At 33.3% G+C, this 19,672-nt stretch overlaps 1 protein-coding gene across 1 annotated transcript in view; it reads left to right on the top strand.

The window, feature by feature from the left end:
* The first annotated feature begins 7,573 nt into the window (after positions 1-7,573).
* LOC129218397 (acidic fibroblast growth factor intracellular-binding protein-like) overlaps positions 7,574-19,672 on the top strand; it is a 44,509-nt gene continuing 32,410 nt past the window's right edge. The window contains exons 1-3 of the mRNA XM_054852648.1: positions 7,574-7,732; positions 12,756-12,951; positions 13,134-13,260. Of these exons, the coding sequence (XP_054708623.1) occupies positions 7,648-7,732; positions 12,756-12,951; positions 13,134-13,260 (408 nt within the window). The 5' untranslated portion in view covers positions 7,574-7,647. The remainder of the gene's footprint in view (positions 7,733-12,755; positions 12,952-13,133; positions 13,261-19,672) is intronic.

The raw sequence follows: 19,672 nt of genomic DNA, 5'->3' as shown, positions 1-19,672 counted from the left end.
GGGCTGTGGGATACAGGTTTCATTAGTAAAATACTTTAAACCTATAGAAATGTATTGGCAAATGTGTGAAGTGTACGGAAATAGCGTAATGAATGAAAGTTCCGCCCGGAAATGGTGAATTCAGTTTAAAAATGGCCGAACTAACGTTCACGGGGAAGGAAGGTTGATGATGAGAGGTTTTCCTCATCCGTCCTGTAGTCCTCATCTTGCACCTAGTGATTTTCACTTGTTTCCAAGAATGAAAAACTAGCTAGAAACACTGCTTTGACGAAGATTAGAAGCTTCGGGCGCGCGTCACAAGAGACTAAAATCGCTGACGGCAGACGATAACAAAGGAATTTCACAGCTTGTTCACCGCTGTGATAAATGCCTCAATTTGTACGGTGACTATGTAGAACGGTAGAATTTCAGTCGCTCTTTCAGATGGGTAGAAAAAAAAAATTTGTGCTTAGTGTTTCTTTTTAATTTCAAAACGTTTTAAACTTTCTGAATAGACGTCGTATTTCAGCTTATTTGGATTGTGAGCGTGTTTGATTTACTATTAAAATTTCGAAATTTTATCATGCTGAACTGTAGTAGCTTCAGTTAAAGCTTCATAAAAACTTCCTTTAAAGTTTTTTTCGCCTGTTAGAAACAATCTATAAGATCAAACACTTTTAAAAATGCATTAAATAATGAATATTCGTTTAAAAAAAAAAAGAAAATGCCTTTCTCCAAAGACGATTTTCCCTTTATATTTAATAAACAGCACGTTTAATGAAATGTAAGAGGTCTTGGGAAAGTAAATTCAATTCATAAGGAAGATTAAGTATTCGTTTTTTAGTTCTTTTTAGCATAATTTATTCATTTCGTTTTTCTAATTTCTTTTTGCATAACTTAGTCTAATCAGAATCGATTTTTTAACAATCATTTTCTAACAAACATTTACTTTTTCAACTTTCAATGCTTCTAGTTAGCATTTTTCTTTATTTTTTCCTTAAAATACTAAAACACTTGTAAAATACAGTAATATAAAATTCTACAATAAAGATTTTTTTCGTTGAAGCAAATGGACTTGAACATACTGGATAACACTTAAAGTATGTTTGTTTCACATACTTTTCATATACAAAAGCAACACGATTATTTGATACAATCAAAGAATATATAAATAGCACACACACGCACACATGCACATTTCATATATATATATATATATATATATATATATATATATATATATATATATATATATATATATATATATATATATATATATATATATATATATTATCAGGGTGACAAGAAATAATTTGGACACACATGGTACATTATAATTTTGATGGTAATGGAAAAAGGAGTCTGACTGCAAAGGGGTGGTCTCAGGTTTGAATCCCGGATAGGGCAGAGATGTACTTTCTCTCTCCTGTCCCTGTCCTTCCTTTGTGTGTTGTGAAAGGTTGTCTACCCTATAAACGGGTCTTTATGGTATGTGTGTACTCTCTAAGTCGGACTAGACACCAAATTACGGGACAGTTGGAAAAGTGAAGCAGCGCACCATAAAAACAACAACAAAGCTAATGAAAATATTACTACCAAACTTCAAAATAAATATAGATACATTATTTTGTCTAATATATTCGCAAATTTTCAAAATGGCTACTTTTAGCCTTAATGCACAACTTTGAACGTGTAACAAAATTTTCGGCTATGGGTCGCAACTCACTTGCTGTTATTTTTTCCCATTCCTTGCGTAAGGATTTCTTTAGGGCTGTCAAAGTTTTATAAGGTTTAGCACACACCCTTGTCTCTAAGACCTTCTTACAGTGTTGAACGCGTCAACGACCCCAATCTGTAATGGTTTGGAGTGGGATATATGCTAGTCGGAAAACACCACTTGTTTTTGTTAATCAAGGGATAAAGATTAATCAAGAAACGTATCACAAACTCATGTTGGAAGATGTTGTCTTACCTTGGTCGCAACAGTTCTTTGGAAACAAAAGATGGACCGTCCAACAGGATTCCGCACCTGCACATAGAGCTAAAGGCACTCTAGTTTTGTGCAAGACACATTTTCCAGACTTCATTTGCACTCAAGAATGGCCACCGTATTCCCCAGATTTGAACTCAATAGATTATTCTGTTTCCTGTTTGGTCCATCTTGGAGACCAAACTTGGAGGGTGTGCGCTAAACCTCATAATACGTTGGCATCCCTGAAGAAATCCTTATGCAAGGTAAAGGATTAAAATAATAATAATAATAAAATAAAATTTAAAAAAAAAACATCAGTAAGTGATTGCTGCCCATAGCCAAAAATTTTGTGACACGTATAGAGCTCTGTATTAATGCTAAAGATAGCCACTTTGAAAATTTTTTAATAATATTAGACGTAATAATGCATTCATATTTATTTTGAAACTAGGTCGTAATATTTTCATTAGCAAATTATAATGTATTATGTGTGTCCGAACTATTTCTTGTCACCCTGTATATATACAGAGTGGGTTTAAACTCTATGACAAACTTTAATTGGAGGATAAGAAGCAAGAATCATAAGGATGGACGCAAACTCAATGCTGACGTGCTGTACACTGTTAAAACCAGGAGTGCCACCGAGGTAAAGAAATTCACCCTAGGGTGAAAAAACGGTGCCTCAGGGTGCAACGGAAGCTAGGAAGTGTCGTCAAGGTACTTTTGGTTCCTCAGTGGGTGAACGACGTTAACAAAAGTGATTCAATAAGAGAGCGACTAATTGCGCATGCGCTCTGACTACGACTCTGTCCAACGACAACTTCAGTTTGAATGGCGAACGAAGGAAGTTGCAACGAAATTTACTTTCACATTGAATGAAGTACAAAACTGAAAATTTCGTGGATTAATCTTCGAAATATCGCGTAAGTAAAGGCATTTGATCATATTGTAGCTCTTAGAGCTTTCGAACATATTTAAAGTGTTTAAAGTATGTTGACAACTGCTTATTGTTCCGTTTACCTTATTAAATATTTAATATCTTGCTATTTATATCCTCCAAAACTGTTACCTAAAACTATCTATCAGGACTATCATGAACAACAACAACATTAAAAATAAATACGTTTAAATCAGCTGATAATTGAATAGCTAATTCCGGAATAAAAATGCATCGACGTGAGCATTTCTTCTCAATGAAATAACTACGTAGTGGAAACGAACAAAGCAGCAAAGGCGGGGGGGGGGGGGAAACCTCCTGAAAAGAAATCTCTCTCACTCATCAGTGTTTGACTCATGAGTTTCACATCGTGGTTTGGTTAACGTATCGTTCTTAAGCGAATGTAGTTATCTACTCGTTTTTATTTTTAATCTGACGGAAAACTTGACATTTGAAAGAAGGGCTTTCAAATTAGTATTTATCTTGTACGCATAAGAATACTCAAATATAGAATCTTATAATAAGTATCGATATGTTACGCTCGATTAAAATTTTAAACGTTTATGAAACGATTTTATTTTCCCATGATTCTAATCTAATGTTACCTAATATTTCTAGTTGTTCCGGCAAATGATTGATAAATCCTTCCCTGTTCATTTTCAGTACGGATCATGCAGTAAAAGATGTCAACAACATATTAATTACTGAGCAATCCAATATAAGAAAGTTAGTGCACGAACAGACAAATTAAAATCATGAACACTTCTAAACTATTCAGTAAGTTACCGCCCTATAGCCAGGGCTAAGGCAGAAATACATGAAAAACACCGCCAGCTCAGTCAATTCCAGCCGAGGACTGCAGTTTCGTGCTTATTAGCACTCATCAGCCCGGCATAGGACTGACTGAGCTAGAGGTGGAAAACCTCTTAAGGAAGCCAAGAGTGCCAAACAAACTGGTAGCTAATATAGAATTAGCACCGACCAGACGAGTGACCGAAACAATGGTTCGGTTCAACTTGAATATTGCAGGCAAGGCAGGTATATTGCCTTAGCCCTGGCTATAGGGCGGTAACTTACTGAATATACCTGCCTTGCCTGCAATATTCGAGTTGAACCGAACCATTGTTTCGGTCACTCGTCTGGTCGGTGCTAATTCTATATTAGCTACCAGTTTGTTTGGCACTCTTGGCTTCCTTAAGAGGTTTTCCACCTCCAGCTCAGTCAGTCCTATGCCGGGCTGATGAGTGCTAGTAAGCACGAAACTGCAGTCCTCGGCTGGAATTGACTGAGCTGGCGGTGTTTTTCATGTACTTCTAAACTATGTTCGAAAGTTGAAATGTGATCAAATGCCTTCGTATATATAAATCAAAATAAATAAAACACAATTGTATTGAAAAACGCACACAACACGGAGGGAGGGGAATCTCTATAGGAAGCAATAAAGGTGCCATTTTTCTCACCTAGGGTACCATCTTTCACCTACGGTGCACGTTGGGTGAAGGGAGCCAGTTTTTCACCCTTGCTAAGGGTGCAATTTCGGCTCTCTATCGGGTGCCGCTGGTGAACAAGCGTTTCACCCCTGAAAGGTGCAAAACGCAACCTGTAGTTTTAACAGTGTATGCGCACATAGCCAGAAACTGATGGATGCAAAACAGATCACACATTTATTATGCAAAGACGATTTTACACAACAATTCAGTTTTTAAGAAATGTTTAGAGCAGTTGTTTAACGTTACACTGTCAGTAATAGCTCTAATGCACGCCCTGCAACAAAGGCGCAGCGATCGATGAAAATTTGTCAAAATGGCTCGTTACTGCGACAGTGAGTGCTTTGTCATATATTGCGACGCATGTATTACAGCTACAGGCTGCAAACTTCACAAACGGCTTTGAAACTTTCTTAAAAACTCAAATATTGCATAAAAATGTCTTTTTGTAATAAATTTGTGACATGTTTTGTCTTCATCAGTTTCTGGTTTTATGTGCATGTAGCGCGTCAGCATTACTTTTGCTACTATATATATAGTACCTTATTATTACTGCTTCTCATCCTCCCGTCTAACACCACTTAAAGTTTTGCAAAAAGATATTTAGACTCACCCGGGATATAATTATATACGTCTTGGGATTGCAATACCGGGCGAAAAATACAATACTGGTATTCGGATTTTTTTTAACGTGTAACCGCAATACCGGTATTAGAAATTTCCCAAAACAAATTCAAACACATATTATCTCCTTGACATATTTTATAATTTTGTGCAAAAAGTGCAATAGTTACTTTTTGTAAACAAACATACAATGAAGGATCAAATATCATAATAAAAAAATTGCAAGAAACGTAATGTATCTATTAAATTGTCTCTTCCGGAAGCCTGGAACTCATTTTAGTGAACAAATCACCTGCAATTGAAAATATTCTTTTTGAATTCACGCAGGTCGGTGGTTTGTAATTTTTTTTAATCACTATCATTTATAGCTAGCTGAACTGCTTTTCTGGAGAAAATTCTTTTCCAGCATTAATATTATTTTTAACTATTTCCTCTTGGTTTGCGTTTGCTTTTTATTAGCAATTTGATTTGAAATTTACGATGAATTTGATCTAGTTAGTTTATTTTTTTCGTTGTCGTTTTCTTTCCGAAATTCGTTACAATTATGCAAATATCTGAAAATATATTCCAACTGATTATGCTTTACTTCTTTGCATACGTTCAATATAATGGCTAAATATTATCTCTCTTGGTATAATGCTGAATAAGAACACAGAACAGCACATTAATACCGGTGACAGCAAATTACAGTTTGTTAAGAAAACGTTTTTTTTCAAAATTAAGTACAGCTGAGACAAATATTAAAAAAATATACATCATAAAGAATTGTTGCAATTGATAGTTGAAATAAATTGTTCATAGCACTAACACATTCGTAATTACACTTTAAAACTAACTTTCACAAGAGGGCAACTGATTGATCAAGGAGATGGAAAAATAAAAACGTGGTGCACATAAACTCACGACAGTGCGATTCATCACACCATCTAGTGATAAAAATACCGCTTTGTAATCTTTCCTCTACTTTATGTAATGATATTCTATTAATTTGTGTTCTTGAAGCCAAATTTTTACTTCAATAGATTGATTTTGGAACAGTCTCATCAAAAAAGAAATTTACATTTCAAATAATAGTAGATATCTATTTAGTTAAGCTGAAATCTCTTTAATTAAAAGATATTTATATCATTTTTCGCTAACACCGAAAATACCGGTTTTCTACCACAGCAAATAACTTGTATTATAAAACTGAAAAATTGCTCCAAATTCCTCTATTCCTCTCGATCTTTCGGGCTTTTGAACTTTGCGAGAGCTTTGTAAAAAAAGAAAAAAAATGCTTTCATTTACTACAACGAAAGTTGGAGATAAGAAAACAACCTAAAATTTTCTATGACCTCTCAGACCCTTCCAAAACAGGATGCTGGATTCGCCACTGGCTAGAGTAAATTACATTTTTTCATGCTCATATTAGGTCCTTGCTTTTCGCAGATGATTTATCAGGCACGTCATTATGGGACTCAGGAAGGGAACTGGCTTTGAAAAATTAATGTTTGAACATATTGGTCGATGTGGTTCTTGTTGTTTTAAGATAAAATTCACATTGAGAACACACCCTTTGCCCCCCCCCCTCCCCTGAAAGAAAATCCAAATGCGATTCAATCGATGCTTTTCATTTTGTATGTTTGCTTTTTGCCCATATGTTGGCAAATAAACTTCTTACTCCAATTAGACCACGGCCAATAAGCCCGGAAATGTTATCTCCCCATATTGACGCCGGCCGTGAAAGCCTTAAACAGTATTAAACTTCTTATGATTGTTTTCAGCATCGTTCTGAGGCTTTGCCGGCAGAACAGGACCTAGACTATTATTTTTATTTTGTCTGCTTAAAAATGAATTTTTCCAGGGGATAAAAATAACAACATGTTTTATACGAGAAAATACAATATATTTTGCACAATGGCATTTCCAAGGGGGATTATTTAGGTAAAAATACCCCCGATTATTTAGAAATTTTCTTTTGTAACCATAGAGAATTTTATTTTATTTACTTTATTTTTGCCTTTCATTTATTTATTTATTGATTTTTGACGATTGCTTCATGTGATATGACACAACACAACCTTACAAGAGGGGTGGACTGTTTTTTTTTTTTTTTTTGCTACTTCGAACTGGTGCGCTTGTTCTATTTTTTTTTTTTTTTTCTCCTTTCCCTCGAACCTATCGTGCACTTTTTTTTTCTTCTTTCCCTCAAACCTGTGCACTTTCGAGGTTTATTTTTGGCGCCCGGCTTCCATTTTTTTTTTTTCTCTGCGTTTTCAAACTTGTTCGCAATTATTTCCTTTCCCTTTTTTTTTTGGAAAAATGAACAAAAGTAAATTTCAATTATTATTTATCTTCCAGAAAGTGAAATTGGCAAGTGATGTGGTTTTTTCCCCCCTTCTTTCGAACTACTTTTATAATAAGACACTAGATGGCAGCACTGATGAAGAATTTTGATTTAGCTTCAGATTTACAAAAAGACATGATCTCTCTCAATCCAAACAAATTAAAATTACAGAAGTATATTTGAAACCTTACCCTTCATTTTCAAAAGAGGGGAACAATGATGTTTTGATGATCACTCCCGAACAATAAAAATAGTGCGTCAAGTCTAGAAACTGGCTTCATTTTGGGCACGAAAATCATTAACTTCCGATGTCCAAAACGGCATGGATGTCGATATTGATATATTCGTTGGAAACAACACTTTACTTGATCCTGAAATATACGAATTTTGGCTCTCTGGTCATCAACGTAAGTCAGCTATTTTGTTGTTTTTTTTAACTACTGTTCCGCTTTTCACATTTGAATTTTATGAGTTAAACAAAAAACAGCTGATTTTGAGTTCGAATTTCAGTTGCAAACAAGGGAAAAAAGTTTATTGAAACTACCAGGTCCTTAAAATATCTTGATAGTAAAAGCATGCATTTTTTAAAAGCATTAAAATATTCTTTTGCTTACAAATCTGGCATGGAAAATATAGATGCCAAACATATTTCTCTACAACTTTCTGCCCAGATTAGGGCTATGCAAATCAAAAGTGATCATGGACATGGCACAAAAACACCCTTCTATAACCTGACTTTAAGTTCTGAACCTGTATTTTTGCATACTGCCATTATTATCTTTCGGTGAGGTAGGATTCATTAGAAAACCTTCTGAGACCTCTTATCCACACCTGTGCTCATTGTTGAATGTAATATTTTATGCATGTCTTCATCTTCTAGAGTATCAAGATAAGCTGAGCAACGCTCATATTTCTTATTATCCATCATGCCGCTGATATACCATTAATGCAGACATTTATTTTCTTGAAGATGAGCATTATTCTGTTTTGAAACAGTATTGGAAATTATAATTTAAATCTTGACTTTATAAATGACTCCTAGGACATGTTTTTGAGGCATTAAAATAACAGAAGGCGCACTTAATAATGTGCATTTCAAAAATCAATACGAAAGGGTTATACGATCTAAACGTACTTTTGGTTATGTAATGCTCTAGCAGATACTTATTTTTTACACTTCTTTGAATATTGTGATGTTGCTCAACTTTCCGACAAGATACTGCCAACATTCTATCCTAAGGGGGAACTTTGAGAATGGATAAAAGAGGTAGTAGAAGCAGGGACCTATTTACACACTTTGATGCCCTGGGGCACTGACAAGTATGATGCCCCCCCCCCAAAAAAAAAATATGAAGGTAATTTTTTGATATTATTTTGATAAAAAGAAAACTCTAAAATAAATTCCTGATTTTCATGTAAAAAAAATTTTTACAGTCGCAGACTGAGAAATTATGATGGTTAAGGTAAATCATAATGTGCTATCTGCGTTTCTTTGTTTTCTACTTCGTTTTTTTGTAGTAAATTCTTCTATAATGTCCTTATAACCAAGTTTTGCGGTCAAACTTCCCTCTATTGATAATAGAGCTAATGAAGATAATTTACTATCAGAAATGAGATTACGCAAAGAACACTTAGTGCTCTTCAATATCGAAAATTATCGTTCTCCGCTACAATTGTAGATTGGCAAAGTCAAAAACAATTTCAGGGCTGTATCTACATTGGCAAAACGCCCAATCCAAAGTTGCGGGTGTGACATTTACACTAACTAAATTAGTCATCAGCAAAAATATTTCAGAGTATAGGTTTCAATTTTTATATTTTTCAATAAAGATCACTTGCAGGTACATTGATGCCAATTTGCAAGTTGATTGATATGTTATTTATTTTTTAAAAAATTAATTTCTACCCGTTGCGGGTGTGACATAAAAAGGACATACATTTTCACCTTGCGATCAAAACATTCAAAACTCTGTGAATCATATCAACTGATCGAACTGTTTTTTTTTTATGTTAGACAGTAATACTTAACTAATTATTGTATACAGAAATTTAGATACTCACTCAATTAGTTTCACTGTAAAAAATATTCAAAGTTGCCGTTGCGGGTGTGACACCCCGTTGCGGGTGTGACTTGTGTGGCCAATAAAATAACAACATACACAAATAGTTATCAGACATTTTATGATTAGCACAGTAATAAATAAGAGAAATTGCAAATAACTAAGGAAATTTTTTTTACATAAATCTCATTTCCAATCTAGAATTGATGATTTCAGGGGGTGTTAGTTTTCTCATTACAATGTTCTGTTTCTTCCATGATATGTCTGACTGATTGGGCCAGATGTATACATGTTCTGAAGGTTTTTTTTCCAAGTATTCTACTTGTATGTCTTCTCCATCTATTTGCTTGATTTGACCTTTTTTTTTTTTTTTTTTTTTTTTTTTTTTTTTTTTGAGGTAGAAAACAAAACTAATTCTTCAAAATCTCCAATAGCATTTATATTACCAAGGGAGATCGTTTCCGACTGAGGCAGCAATGAAACTATCTTCAGTGCACTTTCTGCAGTTAGTGCCTGCCACTTGAATTGTACCCATATCGATTGGTACAACATGGTGTACCGATTGTAAGTTTGGTATAGCTTTGTACAAGACAGCAGCGTGCGTGAAGCATTTTTGCAACATCTTTTGTGATGTCGCTCTCCGCAGAATAAAGTACTCTGATTTTTTTAAGAGCCTTTTCTGCTCAAATGGCAAAATCCGATGCAGAATTGACTTGCTCAACGCTGTAATGGTAAGTGACACCATTTTTTATTTGTAACCGCACCAACACCATCCACAGATCCTTATCCATGAGTCCTTGCAAAGTATGACCATACAACTTTAATGTTGTAGTCTTTATGGTTGTATGACATTAACAGAAGATTGTACCTGTCTATGGATTGCATTACCAAAGGTTTGAGCTCTTCAAAAAATTGTCATCGACTCTGCTTCTACAGCTGGAGATGGTGTGGCCCCTTTTGTCGAAGATTTCTTTCTCTCTCTACACTTTCTCTGCCTCTCATTCTGGTTTTGCCTCTACATTTTCTTTTCTTTCATGGCCACAGATGTAATTTTTTAAAGTAGTTTCTTTGTAATTTCTATTCTTGCTTTGTTTCTTTCCCTTTCTTTTAGAAAATATTCCGATTATTTAGCCGAGTTTTCTTTCATCTTTTTACGTTGATTTCGGAATCTTTCAGTGCTGTTCATTCTTCTGCAAAAAAAAAAAATGTGTAAAGTGAATAAATATAGCACTACAAGTCCCAAAATATATTGTTGAACATGTTTTTTTTTTTTTTGAAGTTCTTTGAATTTTTTAACCCCAATTGAAATTAAAAACATTAAGTTTTGATTCATTTAAAACTTTAACTGACAGAATTTTATACAAAGTTTTTTTTAATAAATATTTTAATAAAAGTTTCATTACTATTTTTATTATTTCTTTATATTTTGAATTTGAAGTAAAAAATAATCTGTCCCTAATATTACATTATTTGTTTTAAAAAGTAAAGGGGGGAAAAGTCAAATGCCGAAAGCAAAATTATACATTTTTATACATATTAAAAAAGATAAAATATTGTTTTGGTTTTTTAAAGTTTAATTTAAAAAAAAAAAAAAACAAATCTTACCCTATTGAATAGTTGCCTTAATTATAAATCAAGAAATACAAAAATGTTTCTTAGGAGAACCAATAATATAGAATACCAAGCTAAATAAATCAACTGCACATGCTCTAAAGATACTAATTTTGAATTAACTGGTGTCTAGACAAATAAGTCAAAGGCCAAAGGTTAGGTCAAAGGTTAAAACATTAGTGCTGTCATCTGCATGCATTCCAGAATTACATTTGTGTTTAATTTAAAAAGATGTTGCGGGTGTGACTTTAACTAAATGTCACACCCGCAACACCAACATGTCACACCCGCAACGCTTAATAACTCCAATTAAAACATTAATTAATTTTTTTTCTGTTTGTTATTCAAAGTACTTTAGTAAACTATTTTAGAATACAAAGTTTCAAAACTTTTAGGCAAATAAATTTTTCTGTGGAAATATAAATGCATTTTTTTGTTGCGGGTGTGACACAATAATTAAGAATAATTAAATATGCTTACCTTTTGTAGTGAAGATTAGTAGACATTTCTCTTCAGGAAAAAACTGTTGCTAATGAATGTCAGATTATGTGTGAAACTTTATAGATTTCTAGAATTATTTGTTCAGCTGTAATAGACCATGCAACATAAGCAGTTTTGGTGCAGTCTAGTTCGCACTGATATAGTTCCACTTTAGTAATTAAAATATGAATGTTAATGACATAAATGAAATTTTTTTTCAATAAAATATGAAATAGTATACTTTTAACAGTGTGTATGCAAAATTTCAACCATATTGAATGAAATTTGAATTTTCATCCTCATGTCCACTTTTTTTTGGATTGGGCGAAAAGTATCTTTTTGCACTTTCTCGAATATTTTGCTTGTCGCATTCAAACAAGCAAGAAAAATTTTTTAATATGCCATCATAGGCCGACATCCTGAATTATAGTTTTGTAATCAAATTATCACAGATTACATAAAAACAGGAAACCTTGAAACTTTGCTTCGAGTCTAATACGACTTCTTCACATTGTCCATCATAAAACTATTTTGGAGTTTTTTTCTGTCTTTTTGCACTCTGTCTTTTTGTTAAAAAAAAAAATGATGACAGAAATTTGGTGCCCCAAGCCCCGAATGCCCTGCCGTAAATCAGTCCCTGAGTAGAAGGGGAACTCTATATATTTGAAGCTACAGTCACAAGTCATGTAAACTTTGGATGTTTTTCCTAACCAAAGTTTTGAACTTGCTCCTTCCGGCTTTGAATTCATGCACTGAGGTGGGGAACTTGTATTCCTAAGCCCATAGTCTTTTTAAGTTCTTTTATTATTCATTTTTCATATTTTGTAAATATATTCAAATAAATATTTTTGTGGTTATGGTACAAAGCTGTTTAGTAGACATACAATAAAAGTAAATATAAAGATTTTCTTTTTGTTAAAAAAATAAATAAATAAATGCAGAACAATATCCTTTAAGATTCTGCTTTTGCAGCCTTTACCCAACTGTCATGTTTAATATGAGTTGATATATTCACAATATGGGTCGCTTTCTGATAGGACCAAGTTGTTGAGGGAAATGTCTGTCGCCAGTGCCCAGGGTCTGCTGTGGGGGATTTTTAAGTTGTTTAACTAGAAGCCACAGATTGTATACTTCTACTCGTTGCTAATAAAAAAGGCAATGTTTTTTTAATGAAAATTGTATTGCTATTTATTAACATTGCTTTGATAGTGAGTTTATAGTAATTTATATTATATGTGATATTTTTGGCTTTGTTTGCTTACATTTAAATTTATTTTAGCGAAAGATGTGTCTACTATCTTAATTAGTGGATCCCTGAAGGATTTTGATGTAGATAAAGATATGCTATTAAGTGATGTTTTAGATCACTATCGAACGTTCCAAATGCTAGAAAGATTACTTCACTATCCAAAGCGACTGTCTGAGCAGTGGATATTCCAAATAGCTCCAAGTATGCAACGGATGCTTATTGAAAGGTAAAATTTATTCAATAAAATAATTATCACTAGTATTGTCCAAATAAGTGTATAGTTGTTTTGTTATTCTGTTCTTGCTTGCTGAGATAGGATTCTCTTTTACATAAAATATTTACTGTAGTTTTTATCTTTTGCCATTTTTATGAAAATTTTTGTTTATTTATTTGTACTTTTCCTGTTAGATACTATGAATTTGATGATATTGTTATACGAGAATTTCTTGGGAAAAAACTTTCTGCTCGAAATAGGAAAGATCTAGATGATGTGAGCGAAAAAACTGGAATACAAATCAAAAGTTGTCGAAGACAAGTATGGTTGTTTGCATTATATATTGATAGCATTTATCAAGTTAAATATGAAATATTTAAATTATGTGTGTTGTATCCTAAATTTATTTTCAAATCTAAAGTGATTTGCCAAAAAGTTTTTTTTTTACTTAACAGTTTTGTGTGGTTTTAAACTAGTTATCGAAACTTTGTATAACATAATGACTTTTTATTTGAATGTGAAGAAAAGTTTTGGTATTAAAGTTAAATTATATTTCATGATACTGATTTATGATTTGTTCTCCTTTACATTAGTGTTGATGTTGATAGGATCTAAACTGAAGGTTGTAGGATGTTATGTGATGTCATCCGCTAGGGTAAAAAGTAAATTAAATAACCCTTAAAATTCATCTTTATTTAAGTTTATGTTAGTATACATATCAAAAAAACAAATATAGTAGACAAATAATAATTTAATGTTCTAGAGAAATGATCACTCTTATTTATTACGACTGAGTATCTTACCATGATCTAACAATATACATAACACATTAATAGCTCTCCACAGTTTAAAAAAAGCTTCCGAAATTTCTTAAAGTCATTTTTATCATATTATGTTTTTTAAATTTTTCATTGGTAATTTAGAAAAGGAAAAAAAAAAATCTTAATTGGACATTTTTTAATACTTTTACCTCTCTTTTTTTTTTTTTTTTTTTTGCCCTTTCTTTGAATTGAATAGTGAATTTTTACTTTTATTATTGAATGCAGTATTGTTTAACTTTTCTCACAATGAAAAATAAATTAACTTTTCGTGATGTATTATTCTGTAGAAACATCAACTATGGGATATCTTGTTTTTGTCAGCTGCAACTGACATGAATGAGAAAAAAAATAATAAAGTTAAACGAATAATGAAATTCAGTTTTTTTGGGACTAGCAGCATATTAATTTAAAAAAGCCTAAAACAAAACTTTTAACACTGAATTTGAATTTTGAAAAAAATCCAATATAGATTTGTTTACATGGTATGCCTCCTATTATGGAGTACCACATTGTTGTACCTTATGATAAAAAATGTTCTTGTGACAACAATAACATTAGAAAGCAAGTGTTTGCATAATGCATTTCAAGCAAATAACTTTTTTGAATCACAAGCATAACTACATAAGACTATAGCCACGTTCACAACACACTTTTCTACCTCATTAATAACTGCTCCGGCTCAAAAAAAAAAAAGTTGATAAATCCCTCATTTACATGTAAAAAGAGGTTTTCCATTGTACCAGAGAAAGCGTTTTTTACCCAGCATGCTTAGCTGCCAGCATGCCCAGCAATTAAACAAACTTGTTTTGCGTAATGCATTCTGGGTAAATATACCCCACAAATAACCGGAATGCAGTGAAAAGCATGGTAAAAAGTTCCCATGGAAAAGTGCCTTATTTGAGACATTTTTGACACCCCTGATCATTTGTGACGATATTGCCTAATGGTGCTAAGTGAACTGGTGCACTTAGCACCAGTTTTACCTTCACTTTCACATCTCCATTCTTCCTTTTCTTCAGAAAAATAAACTTGCCCTCCCTCATATTGCATTTTACTTTGCATTGTGCATTACCACATATTGTATTCTTCTCCAACATGATTTTCATTCTTATCTACATGTGCTAATTATACTTGAATTCAAAAAAGTACTGAAAAAACACATACTTAACATTAATACAGTAGAAATTATTAATTTTTAATTGTATAAGAACGATGCAACCTATTAACTGTAGCACTATTAAAAAAAACTAGTTGACCCGTGCGGAACTCCGCACTGTACTTCGAATCGTTTCATAAGGCATTTGGCTCTTTAAAAATTTCAAAGAAAGAATATTATGAAGAAAAACCGAAAAAAGTAAACGGAAAAAAGTAAGCGCACAAGAGAAGGCGTGTAATTTGAAGACATCAGTAACAAAACCTCGTTAAATACAACGTTGTGATAATTTGATCATCGCTCCCCTTTTGGTTGTACGTATTTTCAATGCAAATATAAATATCATTAAAAGTGTGGCAGAGTGACACGTGAAAAATCAGTAATTTTGCATGTGAAAAAACGGGGTAGTGGCAAATACAGTCCTGCCCATGTGAGCATCTGACGGAAAAAAAAGAAACATTAAAGAGATATTTAGTGGCACGGATTCGAACTGGCGCTTTCTGATTAACAGTACGATGCTCCAACAAACCTAGCAACTGTGCCTTCCTTTTCGAATGCTATTCATTGAAGGAATGCGTAATAAAACACAGTAAAAAAGTTTTTCGCCGAAAAAATATAATAAGATCATGCGTCTGTGTTTTGTCATTAGCCAGCATGATACGATTTAAAATTGTTCGTAAAACATGGAATTTGATTAAAGAATGAGGAAGATCTCACGTAGCGATTGAAACAAACATTCTATAGAAGTAATAAATTCGGTTGAAAAAATGATTTTATTTTTGAATATTCAACAATTTCCCATAGCAGGCTTCTTTAACCTGTACGGCTTAAAAGCCTGCACTTGTTTCTCTTTTAATCGAACACTTAATATTCAAAACCAAAACCAGTTGAACTAAGTCCGTTTTTTAAGTGTAATTTTTCGAACTTAGACAAAATGTTTTTTTTTTCAGCCGAAAGCAGAGGAGTAGAAAATGATTACTTGCTAATGAAGTTGATAATAATTTTAATGTTTTATATCGTATTCAAATAAATAATTAAAGATTTACTGGTTGAAACTCGTAGTTTTAATTTGGCGTAGTATTTTTTCATTTGTACAAAAGTTCAAACATTGCTATTAGGAAAATATGCATTTCAGCATACAATGAAAATGTTTTTCTGCACAAAAAGGATTCCCTTGAGGTATATCTAATACTTTTTTTTATGCTTACATTATGCTCAGTGGTCTGGATGGAGTCAAAGCTTTAAAAAAAAAGGAAGAACACCCTTCGATTAGCAGTCAACTTATCTGAATGATAACTGTAGCCTGCATAAAAGAGTCGAAACACCAAATAGCATTCCCACTGCATTTATTTTATTAAATGTCTTATCTGTTGTATGTTATGAGTACATGTAATGCGTAATATTACTGTAAATTTGCTATTATGTGGGACAGCCCGAACTGGCCCGAAGTTCAGACACTTTATAGCCGAACGCTCTGCCGGAAAAAAAACCCACAGGTAATTTTAAATTTTTTTTCTTGCCGTGAAGTGTTTTTATTTTTGAAAAATTTTACAATTTGTTATCGCAGGCTGTTTGAACCGTTATGACTTAGATGGCAGCACATGTTCATCATTTAACAGCACGGTTAAAATACAAAATAATTTGAACTGAGTTCTTTTTTAAGCGTAGCTTTTCAAATGTAGTAAAAATGTGATACGCTATTTGTTTTTTTGCAAAAAGAAGAAAAATATATATTACCCTTTATATTGAGGTAGTATTTTTTTATTTGTACAAAGAAGAATCTTTATTTCAACATACGATTTATTATATTTTACTGAACAAAAAACAATTCCAATGTAGTCTGAAATCTTAAACCTGATACTTATATTTTCGCTTACATTATGCTTTAATTTTCTTCCCGGAGTTAAAGCTTAAAAAAAAAAAACCTAACAATTGAGCACCAATTTAGCTCCGTGTTGCATCAAGTTTTCATAACAGCTAGGAGCGTTTTTACCTCACGTATTCCCTCATATTTGCTATTCATTGTACATGTACTGCGCGATATTTTTCTAATTTTTTTGATGCAGATTGTCCGGACGTGGGCCCCGAACACGCATTCTCCTGGTTAACAGTCGAACGCTCTGCCGATCAAGCTATTCAGCTCTGCCGGTAACAGTGCAAGTTAAAATTATAAATTTAACCGAAAACCTCATTCTGGTTCTTTAAAACAGATTTTTTGCCTGAAAAAAAAACTATTTTTAGACCCTGGGTCTATTTTTCGTCAGTAGCCTGCACGATAAGCTTTAAAATAAGGTGTAAATCAAAGAAATTGATCAAGAATTGAGGAAAATCTCGCATAGAAACCAAAAACAGGCTACAGAAATAATATGTAAGGATTTGCCACTGAAACAATCTAACACCTACAACCTACACAACTGCAACTCAGACCACTGTTTCGTGTCACAATGCCAAACATCACCTCTTAGACATCTAGTACTGTCATTCTCTGTAGGTGTTGAATGCATGTAAATTCATAGGTTCCCCATATTAGGAAGCACCATCATATTGGGGACTTCATCCTATTTATTATTCATGTTGTGCCACTTTGATTGTACAGTATATGTCAAGAAAAGAACTTGTATTAGTGAGTTAACCAGTTCTAGCATATTCTTCCTGCAAATCATATATTCCCAAACTAACAAATAAAGCCAAGCAAGCTTAAATTTATACTTGTAGTCAACTGCGCATAGCTGGTTTTCAGGATCAAACTTATAGACTTTTGTTTATTCTTATTACTTAGACTTGGTCTATTACAATTACATAACAACACTGTGTCTGATGCAAAAGATAACATATAATACAAATACATATACAAATGTGATGACCAGCAACAGGCTCTGGGCCCAGCTAGGCTGGTCCTAGTCAGTTTATAAGTCCCCAATGGAGATCAATGGCCCTCCTAAAGCTATCCACCCCCTTGCTCATTACTGCCTCTTCCGGTAAGCTGTTCCAAGTGCCCACAACCCTAATAAAGAAATGAATTTTCCCAATTTATAAGGTCTATTATCATAATCTAAATCTGAAAGTCCGCTTACAAATCTAGTAACCCTTCTTTGAACCCTTTCCAATACAGAAATCTCTTTCCTGTGATAACGAGATCAAAACTGAACAGCATACTCCAAATGAGATCTTACTTACTAAACTCCTATATAAAGGCAGAAGAACCTTCTTAGGTTTGTTTCAAATAGATCTATTGATAAACCCAAGCATTCTGTTGGCTTTGTTACTTGCACTGTTGACTAAACTTGAATCCCTGATTTATTAAGATACCCAGATCAATAACGTTTTCTGCCCGACTAATGACCGAACCCTGGCCGAATAATAATTCTCACTCTTATTTCTGTGACCTAAGTGTAGCACTTGACCTTTCCCTACATTAACTACCATACCCCACCTATCCGCCCACTTAGTAATATGATCTAAATCCTCTTGAAGCTGTTTTACTTGTTCTTCATTCTCTACAATCCCCATAATAAACAGAAGAGGACCTAAAACTGATCCCTGAGGAACCAGGCTTAAAACATCACTTCATTTAGAATGATTTCCCTTCACAACTACTCTTTGCTTCCTTCCAGCAGGGGCGGATCTAGAGGGGGGGGCCATGGCCCCTCCCAAAGCCTTGTGATTGTAGGAATTGTTTTAAGGAAAAAAAAGAAAAAAATATTGTGAGAAGATAACAAAATTTAACACACGTATTTTACTGAAAAAGAAGTATAGGCCTTAATTGGGAGATAAATTATATCCCTATCCTCAAAACAAAATTTTTTTTTCCAAAATGTTTCTCCATCTTGTACATCATTTCTTGATTTCAACTACAGACACTTGAACGATCTCTAAATGCCGGAGTATACCTATTGTTCACAAGATCAAAGAGAGCCTAAATTTTCGTTTTAATGGCATTAATTTTGAAACTAGGAGGAGAATCCCCTTTTTCCATGCCCTTTCACAAATGCCTTGATATGTAGCAAAAAATTGCATTTTAAGTCTTTTATTTGGAAAAAATGTCAACGGAAACTAGCTTATCCAGCCCTTATCATTTAACTTGCTTAAAAGCAACTTAAATGATTTTTTTGGGACTTCAATTACAAACGAGTTTTGATAGAACCCTCTCCCTCCCTTTTTTATATCGTGGTGATAGCTTTAAAAGGACGTTTTTTGGAGGAGCTCACGAATCTTCCATTCCTTTCTAAAATATGTATAAATATAGTTAAAAATCGAATTTTTAGAACCTCAAAGGCAAAATATTTCCTGGAAGGAAGGATTCTAAGCACCTTCACACTTCCTTTAATGTAAGCAAACATTACCTAAAGGTGCATTTTTAGGCTGGACAGCTGAAGAGTTAGAAGAGCAGCCCTCCTCTTCTAACTTCTCAATGTATAATGACAGAATATTTTGGTTTCTAAGCTTTATTTTCAATAAGTATTTTGGGGCCAGAGCCCGAAACCTGACATTTCTTCGTACATCATCAAAAATAGACAAAATGCGTTTTTAGTTTCATAATTTTCAAAAATGACTCGGAAATTTAAATTTTGAAACATTTTCGAGGGAGATTCCTAAACCCACCCCCTCACCTAATGTCTCGTTACTCCAAAAATTGAGTTTTTAAAACTTCATTTTAATAAAATTTCTGGGGAGTTATCATGGCCCAATTTCCCAATAGGCAGAGTAGGCAGCTGCCTAGGGCGGCAAACTTTTCAGGGGTGGCACATTTGCTATTATA

This window comes from Uloborus diversus, chromosome 3 (assembly GCF_026930045.1).
Source record: "Uloborus diversus isolate 005 chromosome 3, Udiv.v.3.1, whole genome shotgun sequence".
Lineage (NCBI taxonomy): Eukaryota > Metazoa > Arthropoda > Arachnida > Araneae > Uloboridae > Uloborus > Uloborus diversus.
Note: the sequence above shows the minus strand (reverse complement) of the source record. Positions and strands in the feature narration are given on the sequence as shown.